Source organism: Canis lupus, chromosome 9, assembly GCF_003254725.2.
Source record: "Canis lupus dingo isolate Sandy chromosome 9, ASM325472v2, whole genome shotgun sequence".
NCBI classification, from domain to species: Eukaryota; Metazoa; Chordata; class Mammalia; order Carnivora; family Canidae; genus Canis; species Canis lupus.
The window spans coordinates 34,596,698-34,612,360 of NC_064251.1; the positions used below are offsets into that span (position 1 = coordinate 34,596,698).

Below are 15,663 nucleotides of genomic sequence, written 5' to 3' on the forward strand. Positions count from 1 at the left end.
TCCCAGGACCCTGGGATCATGACCTGAGTCTGAGGCATACGCTTAATCAACTGAGCCACCCAGGAGCCCCTGAAGTACATACTTTAGAAGTATATTTATTTCTATTTATTTTTTAATATTTTATTTATTTATTCATGAGAGACAGAGAGAGGCAGAGACACAGGAGGAGGGAGAAGCAGGCTCCCAGCATGGAGCCGGATGCGGGACTCCAGGATCGCGCCCTGGGCCGCAGGCGCTAAACCGCTGAGCCACCCCAGGGTTCCCCTCCAGGAGTATATTTAAACGACTTTTCTTAGTAATTAATATCAGTTTTTGTTTGTTTATTATTTTTATTAATTTACGACAGTCACACACACACACACACACACAGAGAGAGAGAGGTAGAGACATAGGCAGAGGGAGAAACAGGCTCCATGCAGCGGGAGCCGCGGGAGCCCGATGTGGGATTTGATCCTGGGTCTCCAGGATCGCGCCCTGAGCCAAAGGCAGGCGCCAAACCGCTGCGCCACCCAGGGATCCCAAGTTTTTGTTTGTTTAAACATGTCATTACTTGCTCTTGCACATATTAAGATAATTTTCCTATGTATTGCAACTCTAGGTTGATTATTTTTAGCTTTTTAAAAATTATTCTTCTGTCTTCTGAGTTTTATCGTTGCTATTGAGGAATCAGTTGTCAGTCTTTTTATCAGGTATCTGCCTTTTTGCTCTTGTGAACTCTAAAATATGTTCTGTGTCTTTGGGGTTTTCTAGTTTCACTGTAATCTATATAGGGTAGTCTTTTTTGTCATGCTTCTGATTTGTTAGGGTACCTGCATCTGAGAAACGATGGTTTTCATCAATCTTGAAAAAATTTTAGCCATTATTTATTCAAATACTGCTCCATTCTGTTTTATTTTTCTGGAATTCTTTTTTTTTTTTTTTAAAGATTTTATTTATTTATTCATGAGACACACAGAGACATAGGCTGAGGCAAAAGCAGGCTCCTCTTAGGGAGCCTGATGTGGGACTCAATCCCAGGACCCCGGAAAATGCCCTGAGGAGACGCTCAACCACTGAGCCACCCAGGCATCCCTATTTTTCTGGAATTCTAATTAGATGTGTTAGGCATTATTACTCTTTTTTCCTTGTGTCTTAATTTCACTTTTGTTTATGTCTCCATTTTGTATTTGAGTAAATTCTTTACATTTCTCTTCCAGTTCAAACTGTAAATTCTTACTTCAGGTTCAGCTACCCTGCTGTTTAACCTGTCTGCCAGGTTTCTTAACTTTAATTATTATATGTTTAATTTCTAGAAATTCTATTTTGTTTCCTTTCAAATCTACTCATTTAATAGGGTCTTGTTCCTTAGTCATATTTTTATATCCTTTCTTGTTTCATTAAATGTTACTCTGTAACCAGTAATTCCACTGTCTTTGTGGGTTAGAGTATCAAGTATCACATTTATCATTTCTGCTGACCTCTGTTTTTTTTTTTTTTTTTTTCCAGGGTAGTGTTCTATTTGCCTGAAGTGGAAGGTTGGAAGTTTATTAGCTAATCAATTGGGGAAAAAAATAGGAAAAATAATGTATCTATAGCAACATAAATTAGGACTTTGCCTTTTGAAATAGAAATTTTAGAATTTATTCTTTGCATTGTCATGTCAAAAGTGAATCTCCATGGCAATCAAATAGCTTTACATCTTCAAAATCTGTTATTGCTTTTTATACATTGTTCAATCAGAGTACAATTAATAGGAAAAAATGGAGACTTTTTTTAAACTATGGGCATCTGTGAAGTGTCCCTTCTGTAAATGAGGTGTGTTTGTAAGATATTACTTTATTGATTAGCCAGTATATGGTGAATGGATTTATGCTGTTTCTGTTATGGTATAATTTTGTTTTTGTGGTTCATGTCATTAGCTGGAAAAGAAGAAAAATAAGGTCTTACTAATTAACATTAACTTATTTTGTCATTAAAAGTTGAGGAACTAAAGATAAAAGGCAGGACAGATGTTACAGAAATCCATTTTATTTTTTTAATGTCTAAATTCCCCAAGAATGAGAATTTCTAATATTGTCTGTTTAGTGTGTTTATGATGCTGAATTCCTAGCAAAAGATACATTCCGTATTAGTTTTACATTTTGTTGTAAGAAATGGTAGAAGATTGAAGTTTCATTGTTTTTGTCTGCATGTAATATGCTAATCTCAGGTGATTTATTTTCTTTCCTCCGTGTTTGAGGGATAAATAGCACATATTGTTTTACTCTGAAGGTTTCCTCAATTCACCAAAAACAAAAAATAATCTCTCTTTATTCCCTTCAATTTCTGTGGCTCAATCTTAAGGACTAAATAATGTTGCCTTTTTTTTTAGGGTAGTAGTTATAATAATTTGTGATGTAGCAGTGAGATGAAATAAATACTTTGAATCACTACCTGTAAGCTACAATGTTCATTAGTATTCTTGTTATTTCCTGTGTTTATTTTTTCCTTCCCCAAAGGAAACTCAAGCTTTTTATAGCAGAGACTGTCTTCTATTTTGTTTATATCCATCAGTCCTCTTTTTGTCAGACTTCAGGTCTATATAAATCTCCAGCTTATTTGAAATACTTTTGTCTTTGCTAGCTTGTAAATGGGATCGTTTTAGCCCATTTCTCATTAAGACTTCATACCTTGGCATTCTCTTTATCATAGAAAAATTGTGTACACGATAGAGAAAAGCTTGTAAATGGGATCGTTTTAGCCCATTTCTCATTAAGACTTCATACCTTGGCATTCTCTTTATCATAGAAAAATTGTGTACACGATTGAGAAAAGTCAATTTAACTTGACTTATTGAAACCTCCATATTTGTGGAAAAACCCTAAGATGTCTTTCAGGACTGTTTACTTTTTGATAAATCCATGTTGTTCCTTATTCCAATGAAAACTGATATAGACTATATTGTAATTAGCTAATCCTATCATTCTTGCCAGCATAGTAGGGACTGTTCATTGTGAACACATTCTGCTGCCAGCAGCTGAGTTGGAACATTGTGTTTATTTGTGAGAGGATTTGAGCAGTTTGGTCTAATGATTAAATGAGGGAATGATTCTGTTGACAAACCTGATGAAATCATTAATCTTAATAAATTATAGGGAGGAATTCACATTTAAAGTATTGAATATCATACTGAACATTGTAACAATTTGAAAATACTGTATTTCATTTGCAAGAATTTTCTAGCTTTCCTCTTGCTTTTTTTGAGCAGTGGACAGATATACTAGAGGCAACCTAGTTTGGTGTGATAAGCAACAGATTGGAACATAGATCAGACTAGGTGAACAAGGTCATGGAGTCCAATGTATATTCACCATGTACAAAGAACTTTGATAGACACTCTATGTAGGACGGGAGATCGAGGTGGATATAAGAATGACTAAATAATCATTGTCTTAAAGATTTATTTATTTTAGAGCAGGGGGAAGGAGTTGAGGGAGAGAGTCTCCGTGCTGGATGCCGAGCCTGATGCAGAGCTCAATTTCATGACCTTGAGATCATGACCTGAGCTGAAACCAAGAGTCAGAACACTTAACCGACTGCACTGTCCAGGTGCCCCAAGATCATTTCTTAAAACATGTAAAATCCAGAAGGAGAAATAGATCAGTGAGTAATTGAAAGTAGAATGAAACAAATGTTAAAGTGTTTGCAAGTAACATGTGATAGGTTAATGTAGGAAAGAGCAGTGAAGATTGATTAGAGACTCAGAGAAAGTGTCCCTAAGAATGTGACATTTAAGTTGATTCTAGACAAAGAGTAGTATTTAGACAGATGGAGTATGTTGAGAATAGGAATGTGAGGATCACATTTTGAGAGATTGGTAATTATGGAGGCATGCATGGCTAAAACCCTAGTTTTGTGGAAGGTTAAAGGAGAATATAAGGCCAAACTCAATGAGGGTTTAATTTTGACTCTAATAATATTAATAACAACTAATATTTTTATGCACTTCTCTGAAACTTAACAATAACAGCTGTAGGAGGTATTACTAATATTCCCATGTGTATATGGTCTTGTGTGACTTACTGGGAGGACCTTGATCTGAAAGTTGACTTTGTCACTTAAGAGCTGTATGACCTTAGATATATACTTGGTGTCACTGAGTATTAGTTTTCTCATCTATCAAATATGAATAGTTTCTTCAGTAACTTGTTTCAGGGCTGTTGCATTGGCTATGCATTTGTACACTACATGCATTTGTACACTATACTACACTAACTGCACTACATTATTCCAGGGGTGGCATTTGTACAGGCCAAGGACTTTTTTAAAAAGATTTTATTTATTAGAGAAAGCATGAAAGCAAGCGGGAGGAGGGTGGGGGACAAGCTGACTTGATGCTGAGCGCAGAGCCTAATGAGGACTCCCATCTCCCAACCCTTAGATTATGACATGAACTGAAATCAAGACTCAGATGCTCAACGAACTGATCCCACCCAGCAGCCCCTAGTGATATTTTTTTGTAGAGGGCCAGATGGTAAAATTTTAGGCTTTGCAGGTCATAAGGTATGTCATAACCTCCCAACCCTGTTGTTATAATAAACAGCTATAGACAATATGTAAACAAATGGGTGTGACTATATTCTAATAAAATTTCTTTCTTTTTTTTTTTTAAATAAAATTTCACTTACAAAAAAAAAAAATGTTGGACCAGACTTGATTCCACAGACCAAAATTTGCTTACCTCTGACATAGACCGGGATGTGAATGGTATACTCTTGAGTTGTGTAATTATGTGGCATAGGTATTTTAAATAATAAATTACATGAACTATAAGAAATATTTATTTGAAAAAAAAAAGAAATATTTATTTGTAGGTAGGTGCAGAAATATTTTTAGCTTAGTGCATATGGATGCTCAATGATAAAAGTCCATTCCTTTTCCTCTCTTCCTATCTATATATCTATTTATTTATTTAAAGATCTCTACACTGAGCATGGACCTTGAACTCACAACAGTCCTATGTTCTACCAGCTGAGACAGCTCTCCCCTTTTAAAGTTCTTACCATTGATTGATTGGATAAACCACTTAAACCTTTGCCCTCAACTTCAGAATTTTCAGTAGGAAAATAAAAACCCTTCTACCAAATCTATAATTAGGTCTGTGAGTTAGAGTGAAAATCTATATTGTTTTGAATTCTTTAAAATCAGTATTAACTCGAAATTATGGCTGAGACATTGTTTTAACTGAGCATCACTGTATTCAGGGGTCTTAAACACAATGTCATAGGGGCTTGACTCTGGAAAATAGTGTGGAGGTTCCTCAAGATGTTAAAAATAGAATTACCCCATGACCCAGCAATTGCACTACTAGGTATTTACCCAAAGAATACAAAAATACTGATTTGGAGAGACACTTGTACCCCAATATTTGTAGCAGCATTATCAACAATAGCCAAGTTATGGAAAGAACCCAAATGTCTATCAACTGATAAATGGATAAAGAAGATGTGGGATATATACACTGGAATATTACTCAGCCATCAAAAGAATTAACTCTTGTTATTTGCAATGATATGGATAGAGCTAGAACGTATTATGCTAAGCTAAACAAGTCAGAGAAAGACAAATACCATTTGATATCACTCATGTAGAATTTAAGAAAAAAAAAACATATGAACATAGGGGAAGGGGGAAAAAAGAGGGAGGCAAACCATAAGAGACTTAACTATAGAGAACAGAGTTGATAGGAGAAGAGGTGAATGGGAATGGGCTAAATGGTAATGGGTATTGAGGAGGTGTTATATGTATGTGATGAATCACTAAATTCTACTCCTGAAACCGATATTATACTATATGTCAACTAACTGGAATTTAAATAAGAACTTGGAAAAAAAAAAAAAAGATAGGGGGCTTGAAGCCTAAATTGATGGTCCTGATTCAGCATCTTATGTGATTTGTGTTCTTTTCTATAAACTAGAATTTTTACCTGGAGAATATATACTGCTTTAACTTATAGAAATAGTACTGTCCTGATTTTGGTCCTCATCACATAGGTTTTGTCAGACTGCCAGTATATCATTCCTTTTTATCTTTAAGATTTTATTTGAGAGAGAGAGAGAAAACATTAGTGGAGGGAGGGTCAGAAGGAGAAGACGACTCCCCTCTGAGCAGGGAACCCAACAAGGGGCTTGATCCCAGGACCCTGAGATCATAACCTGAGCTGAAGTCAGACGCTTAACTGACTGAGCCACCCAGGGCCCCTGCCAGTGTATCATTCCTGAAGTAAAGTTAATAGTTGAGAACAACCATATGTTCTTCTAGAGATACCTGGGAGCAGGAAAGTACGGGTTTTCTCTTGCTCTTACTTAATTGTAGCTTTGTTAATGTTATTATCAAAGTATTTTTTGAGGGTTTTTTTTTCTTAGTGCTTTGAAGAGTTTTTTTTTATCAGATTATGTAAATCAAATGTTGATTATCTACTAGGGCTGATTTTGACATTGCATTTGGGTCTCAGTTTAAGGATAACAAGTGTATTGTATATTAATCATTGTTGCAAGAAGATAATGATGTTGAATTGCCATACATAACTTTGTTCTCCCATTCTCAATGTTAAAAAACATTTTTGGGAGGCACCAGGGTGGCTCAGTCAGTTAAGTGTCTGCCTTTGGTTCAGTTCATGATTCCTGGGGTCCTGGGATCAAGCCTTGAGTCCAGCTCCCTGCTGGGCAGGGAGACTGTGTCTCCCTCTCCCTCTGCTGCTCCCCCTGCTTGTGCACGCACTCTCTCCTCAAATAAATGAAATCTTTTATTTACTTATTATTTGTTTTTATTTTTATTTATTCATGAGAGACACAGAGAGAGTGGCAGAGACAGAGGGAGAAGCAGGCTCCCCATGGGGAGCCTGATTTGGGACTCGATCACAAGACCCCAGGATCACAACCTGAGCCAAGGGCAGATGCTCAACCACTGAGCCACCCAGGTGCCCCTAAATAAAATCTTAAAAAAAAAAAAAAGATCTTTCTTATAGTTATTATTTTAACTACGGAATAAACCATTTTCTATTTCTACATTTGAAAATATTTCCTTCTCAAAAAAAAAAGAAAAAGTATTTCCTTCTCTTTACTCTTTTTTTTTTTTAAAGATTTATTTTTATTTATTTATGATAGACATAGAGAGAGAGAGAGAGAGAGGCAGAGACACAGGCAGAGGGAGAAGCAGGCTCCATGCCAGGAGCCTGACGTGGGACTCGATCCCAGGACTCCAGGATTGCGCCCTGGGCCAAAGGCAGGAGCAAAACCGCTGAGCCACCCAGGGATCCCCGTCTTTACTCTTTATAATAATATTATATACATTCTAGCTGCATTATTTTTTAACTTTTTTATATGACATAACATTTATCATTTTAATTATTTTTAAGTGTATAATTCAGTGGCATGAAATACATTTATAATGTTGTATAACTATCACCTATCTCTGGAACTTCTTTACCATCCGAAACAGAAACTCCATACCCATTGAACAATAACTATCCATTTCCCCTCTTTCACCCTGCCCCTTGTAACTTCTGTTGTGCTTTCCATGTTTCTGAATTTGCCTGTTCTGGGTACCAACTTCATATAAGTGGAATCACACAATATGTGTTTTTGTGTCTGTTTTATTTCACTTAATGTTTTGAATTATTCATGCTCTTCTGGGGTATCACTCTCATTTAAAAAAAAGATTTAATTAATTTATTTGGCAGAGAGTGTGCACTCACAAGCAGGGGGACACCAGGCAGAGGGAGAGGGAAAAGCAGGCTCCCTGCTGAGCTAGGAGCCTGGTGTGTGGCTTGATCCAGGACCCTGGGATCATGACCTGAGCAGAAGGCAGACACTTAACCGACTGAGCCACCCAGGCACCCCTGGACTCTCCTTTTTTAATGGCTGAAATACTCCATTGTATATATATGTGTCACATTTTATTTATCCATTCATCTGTTAATGGACACTTGCACTGTTTCCACCTTTTGCTGCTATGAACCTTGGTGTACAAATTATTTCTTTGAGTCTCTGCTTTCAGTCCTTCAGGATGTACACCTAGGATTGGAATTGCTGGATCATATGGTTATTCTGTGTTTAATTTTGTGAGGAACCACCAGACTTTTTCACAGTGACATACCACGTATTCTGCTTTAACAGATAGTTTTGGAAGGCTTTTTATTACCTTATTTTGAAAATGCTTATTATTTTCATTTTAACATATGAAAGTTCCTTGGAATTTTACAAGTGTATTATCATTTGGGGGCAATTACATTTGTAGACTTTCCTATTTAGTATTTTTCTCTTTTTTATTTTTCTAAATTTGAAGTATTAAATACTGATTTCTTTGTCCTACATTCACTGAGAAGCTAGAAAGTTTCTTACATTCAAGCAAGCAAAACATGCTATAAATAAATCATGCCACATCTCAAACTGGTTAATAACACTAAGGATTCCCAAGCACTCTAAAACTTGTATGATAATAAAACACTCTATTTTATTTATCTCTTAGAAAATACTTGAGTTTCCTAAGAAGAATAAGCTCTATTCTTTTTCTAAAATAGGGACGCCTGGGTGACTCAGCAGTTGAGCGTCTGCCTTTGGCTCAGGACATGATCCTGGAGTTCCTGGATTGAGTCCTGCATCAGGCTCCTACATGGAGTCTGCTTCTCCTCCCTCTGCCTGTGTCTCTGCCTCTCTCTGTATCTCTCATGAATAAATAAATAAATAAATAAATTTTAAAAATATCTATTCATTTATTTATTCAGAGAGAGCGAGAGAGAGGCAGAGACACAGGCAGAGGGAGAAGCAGGCTCCATGCAGGAAGCCTGATGCGGGACTCGATCCTGGGACTCCAGGATCACACCCTGGGCTTCAGGCAGCGCCAAACCGCTGCGCCACCGGGGCTGCCCTAAATAAATAAAATTAAAAAAATAAAGTTAAATTGGTACTGGATCTAGTCTATTATCAGTACCTTACTTAAAAAGTAAATAATATTAAACAGGAAAAAAAACCTTAACACTTGAGATTTTTCTTTAAAGATTTTATTTATTCATGAGAGACTTCCATGCAGGAAGCCCAATGTGGAACTCGATCCTGGGACCCCGGGATCATGCCCAAGCCAAAGGCAGACGCTCAACCACTGAGGCACCCAGGCGTCCCATTGAGTTTTATTAAGAACCTGAACACATTCTCTAACCCTCACAACAACTGTATGGGGTATAGGAATTCTTATTATTTTTATTTTTCAGATGAGAAGCTTGAGGTACATAGAGAGGTTATAAAAATTGCCTAAAGTCACACAGGTAACAAGTACTATATTCATAATTAATTCAGAACATCTTTACCTAAAAGCATATATATTTTTTAAGATTTTATTTATTTATTCATGATAGTCACACAGAGAGAGACAGAGAGGCAGAGACACAGGCAGAGGGAGAAGCAGGCTCCATGCACCGGGAGCCCGACGTGGGACTCGATAGAGCGCCAAACCGCTGCGCCACCCAGGGATCCCTAAAAGCATATTTTATTTTATTTTTTTTTTTAAATTGTAATTTTTTTATTGGAAAACAAATATACAACTTGGAATGGATTTGAGGCAAATTGTGCCATAAGCAGATTTTCTTTAAGTGGCTAAAACAAAGTTTAAAAAGCAAGTAACAATAAAAGAAAATGTTTCTGGTACAGGACCAGCAGTACAAAAAAATAGTGTACGAGTACCTGGATAATACACCCGTTTTGCAGTAGTGCAACTTTTAAGTACATATTGTTGACTGTCCATAGTCCACGCAGAGTTACAACTCCACACTTCAACAACAACATGCTGACAGTTCCTAAAGAAAACTACTTAAAAAAAAGGCATAACCCAGATGTTCCCTCATTTGACCAACTCCATCTAAGTTTAGATGTGCAGAAGGGCTTAGATATATCCAGAGTAAGCCACATGCAACATGTTACCTGATCAATTTTCTAAAATAAGGTTTCAGGACAATGACAGTAAGATAAGGGAAGAAAACATGGAGGAATGAAGTCCTAATTACTATACATGCATATTTTTTGACAGCAGGGGGAAACCTTTTACAGATAAGTTACAAACAAAGAAAAGGCAAATAAACAATTTTGTACAAGAAATTTAACACATTCTGTACAATGTCTTCACTTTGCTGTCATCATTTGTACAAACTCTTCATAGTTTACTTGACCATCACCATCAATATCTGGTTCCCTGATCATTTCATCAACCTCTTCATCTGTTAACTTCTCTCCCAGGTTTGTCATCACATGGCGAAGCTCTGCTGCACTAATATAGCCATTGCCATCCTTATCAAACACACGGAATGCTTCTCTAATTTCTTCTTCACTGTCTGTGTCTTTCATTTTTCTTGCCATCATTGTCAGAAATTCCGGGAAGTCAATTGTGCCATTTCCATCAGCATCTACTTCATTAATCATGTCCTGTAACTTTGCTTCTGTGGGATTCTGCCCAAGAGACCTCATTACAGTTCCCAATTCCTTTGTTGTTATAGTTCCATCACCATCCTTGTCAAATAGTGAAAAGGCTTCTTTGAATTCTGCAATCTGCTCCTCAGTCAGTTGGTCAGCCATGCTGCAAGCGCTACCGGTCTCCGAGAAGCGGCCACACAACCCTAAAAGCATATTTTAATGACTACTTGTTGGTGCTGAGAAAGATAATAAATACATCTTCATTTCTGTCTTACAGAGTTTATTAAAAACGATGAGCCCAAACCACTTAACGTAGTAGGGATGCAGAGGAAAAAGATAATTGGATTTTAATTACAGAAATTTAAAGGCTACCTATTTCCATATACAGTCTTTAATTAGTGTAAGCTTTTAATATAGTCCCCAAGTTCACTATTTTCTTGCTGTTTCATGCACTGGCAACCCACATATGAATTCATAATTAGGCCACCTAGATCCTAGGTAGAATTTATACTGATGGTTACCATCTCCATTTTGCACTTTGTCATTTTGTAGTGGCTTTCTTCTACTTCCCTTGAAACTTTCTTTCTTCCTGGAAAGACCTCTTATCTAACTAAGCACTGTAAGGACAGGAATCTTTGAGCATTGCCTTATACATAAATGTTCATTAAATCTTTGGTAAATAAATATGTAAAAATCTGTTTTCTTTATAAATCCTTATCAAATAAGGTGGTAGAATCTTATAACAATTGTTATGGTTACTGATCTTTGCCCCCCAATTTTCCATAGCCATTCTTACATACTTCTGTTTTTTTCTGGAATATGTGAGACACAATATAACACAGTGATAAAGGGCATGAATTTTGGTATCAGACTTGGAATTAATTCTGGCTCCACTTAGTAGTTATGTGAACTTGAGTAAATTCCTTAACCTCTCAAACCTCAAGTTTCTCATCAGGAAAATGGGGTTTAGATAATAGTGCCTACACCACAGGATTGCTGGGAGGGTTAAAGAAGATAGTACATGTGATGTGCTAAACTAAGCACAGGACCTGTTTTAACATAGGCTAAGTGTTCTTTTTCTGTGTCCTATTACTTGGGATTCAACAGTACAAGACATGATCAGTATCCTAAAGGAATGTACCTATTAGGCTACAATAGGAAATATGTATATACATGACTCTAAAATACTGACAAAATACCTGAAGTCAGAATGAGTAAAATAGAGACTACACATTCGTGACTTTAAAAAAACTATTTTGACAAATAAAAATTGTATATATTTAAAGTATACATCATGTTTTGATATATGTATACATTGTAAAATAATTACTATGATCAAGCTAGTTAACAAATCTATCACCTCCCATATTTATGACTTTTGTGTATAGTGAGAACACTGGAGATTTACTGTCATCAAATTACAGGCATACAATACATTATCATTAACAGTAGTCAGTCTGCTGTACAGTAGGTCTCCAGAATTTATTCTTCTTATAACTGAAAGCTTGGACCTTTTGATCAGTGTCTTCCCCTTGCCCCTACCCCCAGCCTCTGGTAACTACCATTCTACTCTCTGTTACTCTGACATCAACTTTTTTTCCTTATATTTTACTTAGTGTAATCTCCTCCAAGTTCATCTATGTTGTTACAAATGGCAAGAATTCCTGCTTTTTAGAGGCAGAATAATATTCCGTGTGTGTGTACATTTTCTTTATCCATTCATCTATCCATGGATGCTTAGATTGTTTGAATATTTTTGCTGCCATGAATAATGCTACAGTGAGCATGGGAGTGCAGATAACTATTCAGGATAGTGATTTTATTTCCTTTGGATGTATCCCCAGAAGTAAGACTGCTGGATGATATGGTAGTTCTTTGTTGGGGAGGTTGGGGGTGGGGAGAGAGAGAGAGAGAGAGAGAGAGAGAGAGAGAGAGAGAATATCTTTTTTTTTTTTTTAAAATTTTTATTTATTTATGATAGTCACAGAGAGAGAAAGAGAGAGAGGCAGAGACATAGGCAGAGGGAGAAGCAGGCTCCATGCACCGGAAGCCCGATGTGGGATTCGATCCCAGGTCTCCAGGATCGCGCCCTGGGCCAAAGGCAGGCGCTAAACCACTGCGCCACCCAGGGATCCCCAAGAGAGAGAATATCTTAAGCAGCCTCCATGCCCAGTGCAGAGTCTGATGTGGGATCTCACAATCCTGAGATCATGACCTCAGTCAAAATCAAGAGTCAGACACTTAGCTGAGCGAGCCACCCAGGTGCCCCTGGTAGTTTTATTTTAAATTTAAAAAAAATTTAAATTGAGGTATAATTGCCATATAACATGTTGGTTTTAGGTGGACAGTGTAGTGATTCAGTATTCATATGTATTGTAGTGATTTTTTAATTTTTTTAAGATTTTATTTATTCATAGAGATGCAGAGAGAGAGAGAGAGAGAGAGAGAGAGGGAGGCAGAGACACAGGCAGAGGGAGAAGCAGGCTCCATGCAGAGAGCCCGACGTGGGACTCCATCCCGGTACTCCAGGATCATGCCCTGGGCTGCAGGCGGCGCTAAACCGCTGCGCCACCGGGGCTGCCCCGTTGTAGTGATTCAATATTCATATGCATAACAAGAATAAATCTGGTTATCATCTGTCATCATACGAAGTTAGCTTTTAGAATTTACTTTCTTGGCAACTTTCAAGTATGCTTTACAATATTATTGGCTAGAGTCACCAGCTGTACTTTACATACCTATGATTTATTTTATAGCTGGAAATTTGTACTCCTTGACATCCTTCCCCTGTTTTGCCCACTTTCCAGTCCTCTTCTCCTCTGGCAACCACCATTCTGTTCTCTGTTTTTAATTTTTCAATTTAATTTTTAATATATATATATATATATATATTTAAGATTTATTTATTTATTCGTGAGAGAGACAGAGAGGCACACATAGGTAGAAGAAGAAGCAGGCTCCCAATAGGGAGCCTGATGTGGGACTCGATCCCAGAATGCTGGGATCATGGTCTGAGCCGAAGGCAGATGCTCAACCACTGAGCCACCCAGGCATCCCCATCATTCAGCTCTCTATAACGATGATTTTTTGTTTTCTTCATTTGTTTTTTAGATTCCATATATAAGTGAAATCATAGATATTTGTCTTTCTCTGAATGACTTTTTTTTTTCTGAATGACTTTTTGCTTAGCATAATTCCCTTGAGATCTATCCATGTTGTTACAAAATGGCAAGATTTTATTCTTTTTTATGGCTGAGTAGCCATACACATGCATATGTACACCATGCTTTTATTCATTCATTGTTGGACACTTAGGTTGTTTCCATATCTTGGCTATTGTGAATAATGCTTTGATGAACATAAGGGTGCATATCTTTTCATTTTCTTCAGGTAAATACCCAGAAGTGGAATTGGTAGATTATATGGTAGTTCCATTTTTAATATTTTGAGGAACCTCCATATTGTATTCCATAGCAGCTGTACCAATTTACAATCCTACCAACAGTGCATAGTGGTCTACTTTTCTCTACATCCTTGCCAGCACTTGTTTTTCTTGTCTTTTTGATACTAAGCCATTCTGACTGGTATGAGGCCGTAATCTCATTGTAGTTTTGATTTACATTTCTCTGATGATTAGTGATGTTGAACATCTTTTCATGTGCCTATCGATCACCTATTTGTTTTCTTTGGAAAAATGTCTATTCAGATCCTCTGCCCATTTAAAAAAATATTTTATTTATTTGACAGAACACAGGCAAAGGGAGAGGGAGAAACAGACTCCCTGCTGAGCAAGGAGTCTGATGCAGGGCTTGGTCCCAGGACCCTGGGATCATGACCCGAGCCAAAGGTGGACGCATAACTCACTGAGCCATCCAGCTCCTCCTCCCATTTTCTAATTGCACTGTTTGTTTTTTTGCTGTTGAGTTATATAATATTAATATATTTTGGATATTAAGCCCTTACTGGATAGATGATTTGCAAATATTGTTTCCCACGTATTATCTTTTCATTTTGTTGATAGTTTCCTTTGCTATACAAAAGCTTTTTAGTTTGATAAAGTCCCACTTGTTTCTTCTTTCTTATTTTAAAAGACTTTATTTATTTATTCATTTTAGAGAGAAAGCACGTATGAGCAAGGGGTGGGGGTAGAGAGGGAAGGAAAGGGAGAGAATCTCAAGAAGACTCCCTGCTGCACAGGGAGCCCATTGCAGGGTTCCATATCTTGTGCCTGAGATCATGATCTGAGCTGAAACCAAGAGTTGGATGTTTAATGGGTTGAGCCAGCCAGATGCCCCTAGTCCCCCCTTTTTTTTGTTTTGCTTTTGCTGCCTTTGCTTTTGGAGTCAGATCCAAAAATGAATTTTATTTATTCATGAGAGACACACAGAGAGAGAGGCAGGCTCCATGCAGGAAGCCTGATGTGGGACTCAATTCCGGGATTCCAGGATCATGCCTTGGGCCAAAGGCAGATGCTCAACCACTGAGCCACCCAGTATCTCTCCCCATATGTATTTTTAATCCTCTTGATTTATTGTATTTTGTAACTGGAAGTTTATACCTCTTAATCTCCTTCACCTATCTCCTCTCCCCTCCTCTCTGGTAAATACCAGTTTGTTTTCTGTATTAGTCTGTTTTTGTTTTTTGTGTGTTTTGTTTTTTAGATTCCACATGTAAGTGAAATATGGTATTATTCTTTTTTTTCTTTTTTAAGATTTTATTTATTTAAGAGAGAAAGCACGAGTGGGAGGGGCAGAGGGAGAGAGAGAGAATCCCAACCAGACTCCATGCTGCGGTCTCGATCTCATGACCCTGATATCTAGAGCCTGGGCTGAAACCAAGAATAGGATGCTCAACCAACTGCACCACCCAGATGCCCTGATATTAGTCTTTCTTTGACTTAATTTCACTTAGTGTTATAACTTCTAGGTTCGTCTCATGTTATCATGAATGGCAAGATTTCTTTTTTGGGAGTGGGGACTGAGTAATCAGATCCTGTTCAGGATGTCTACCCAGTTTTTAATTAAATTATTTGGGTTTTGTTATTTTTGAGTGGTGTTGAGTTGTAGGAGTTCTTTATGTTTTGGATATCTATCTCTTATCATATATATCATTTGCAAATATCTTCTCCTATTTACTAGGTTGCCTTTTCATTTTGTTGATGGTTTCTTTCACTATGCAAAGCTTGGTAGTCTGATGTAGTCCCAGTAATTTCATTTTGCTTCTGTTTTCCTTGCCTGATGAAACA

General features: G+C 37.2%; 2 protein-coding genes across 2 annotated transcripts in view; one reads left to right on the forward strand and one right to left on the reverse strand.

Moving 5' to 3' along the window:
* The window catches only part of PPM1E (protein phosphatase, Mg2+/Mn2+ dependent 1E), a 213,465-nt gene that overhangs the window by 51,421 nt on the left and 146,381 nt on the right, over positions 1-15,663 (forward strand). The gene's annotated exons all lie outside the window — the stretch shown is intronic.
* LOC112655674 (calmodulin-1-like) lies at positions 9,500-10,641 on the reverse strand. Its single transcript, XM_025440890.3, has one exon. It carries the CDS (start codon positions 10,629-10,631, stop codon positions 10,131-10,133), a length of 501 nt encoding a protein of 166 aa, XP_025296675.2. The 5' UTR covers positions 10,632-10,641; the 3' UTR covers positions 9,500-10,130.

Bases quoted from the DNA above. Each gene is read 5' to 3' on its own strand.
- LOC112655674 (XM_025440890.3), bottom strand. From the start codon at position 10,631: ATGCTTTTAGGGTTGTGTGGCCGCTTCTCGGAGACCGGTAGCGCTTGC.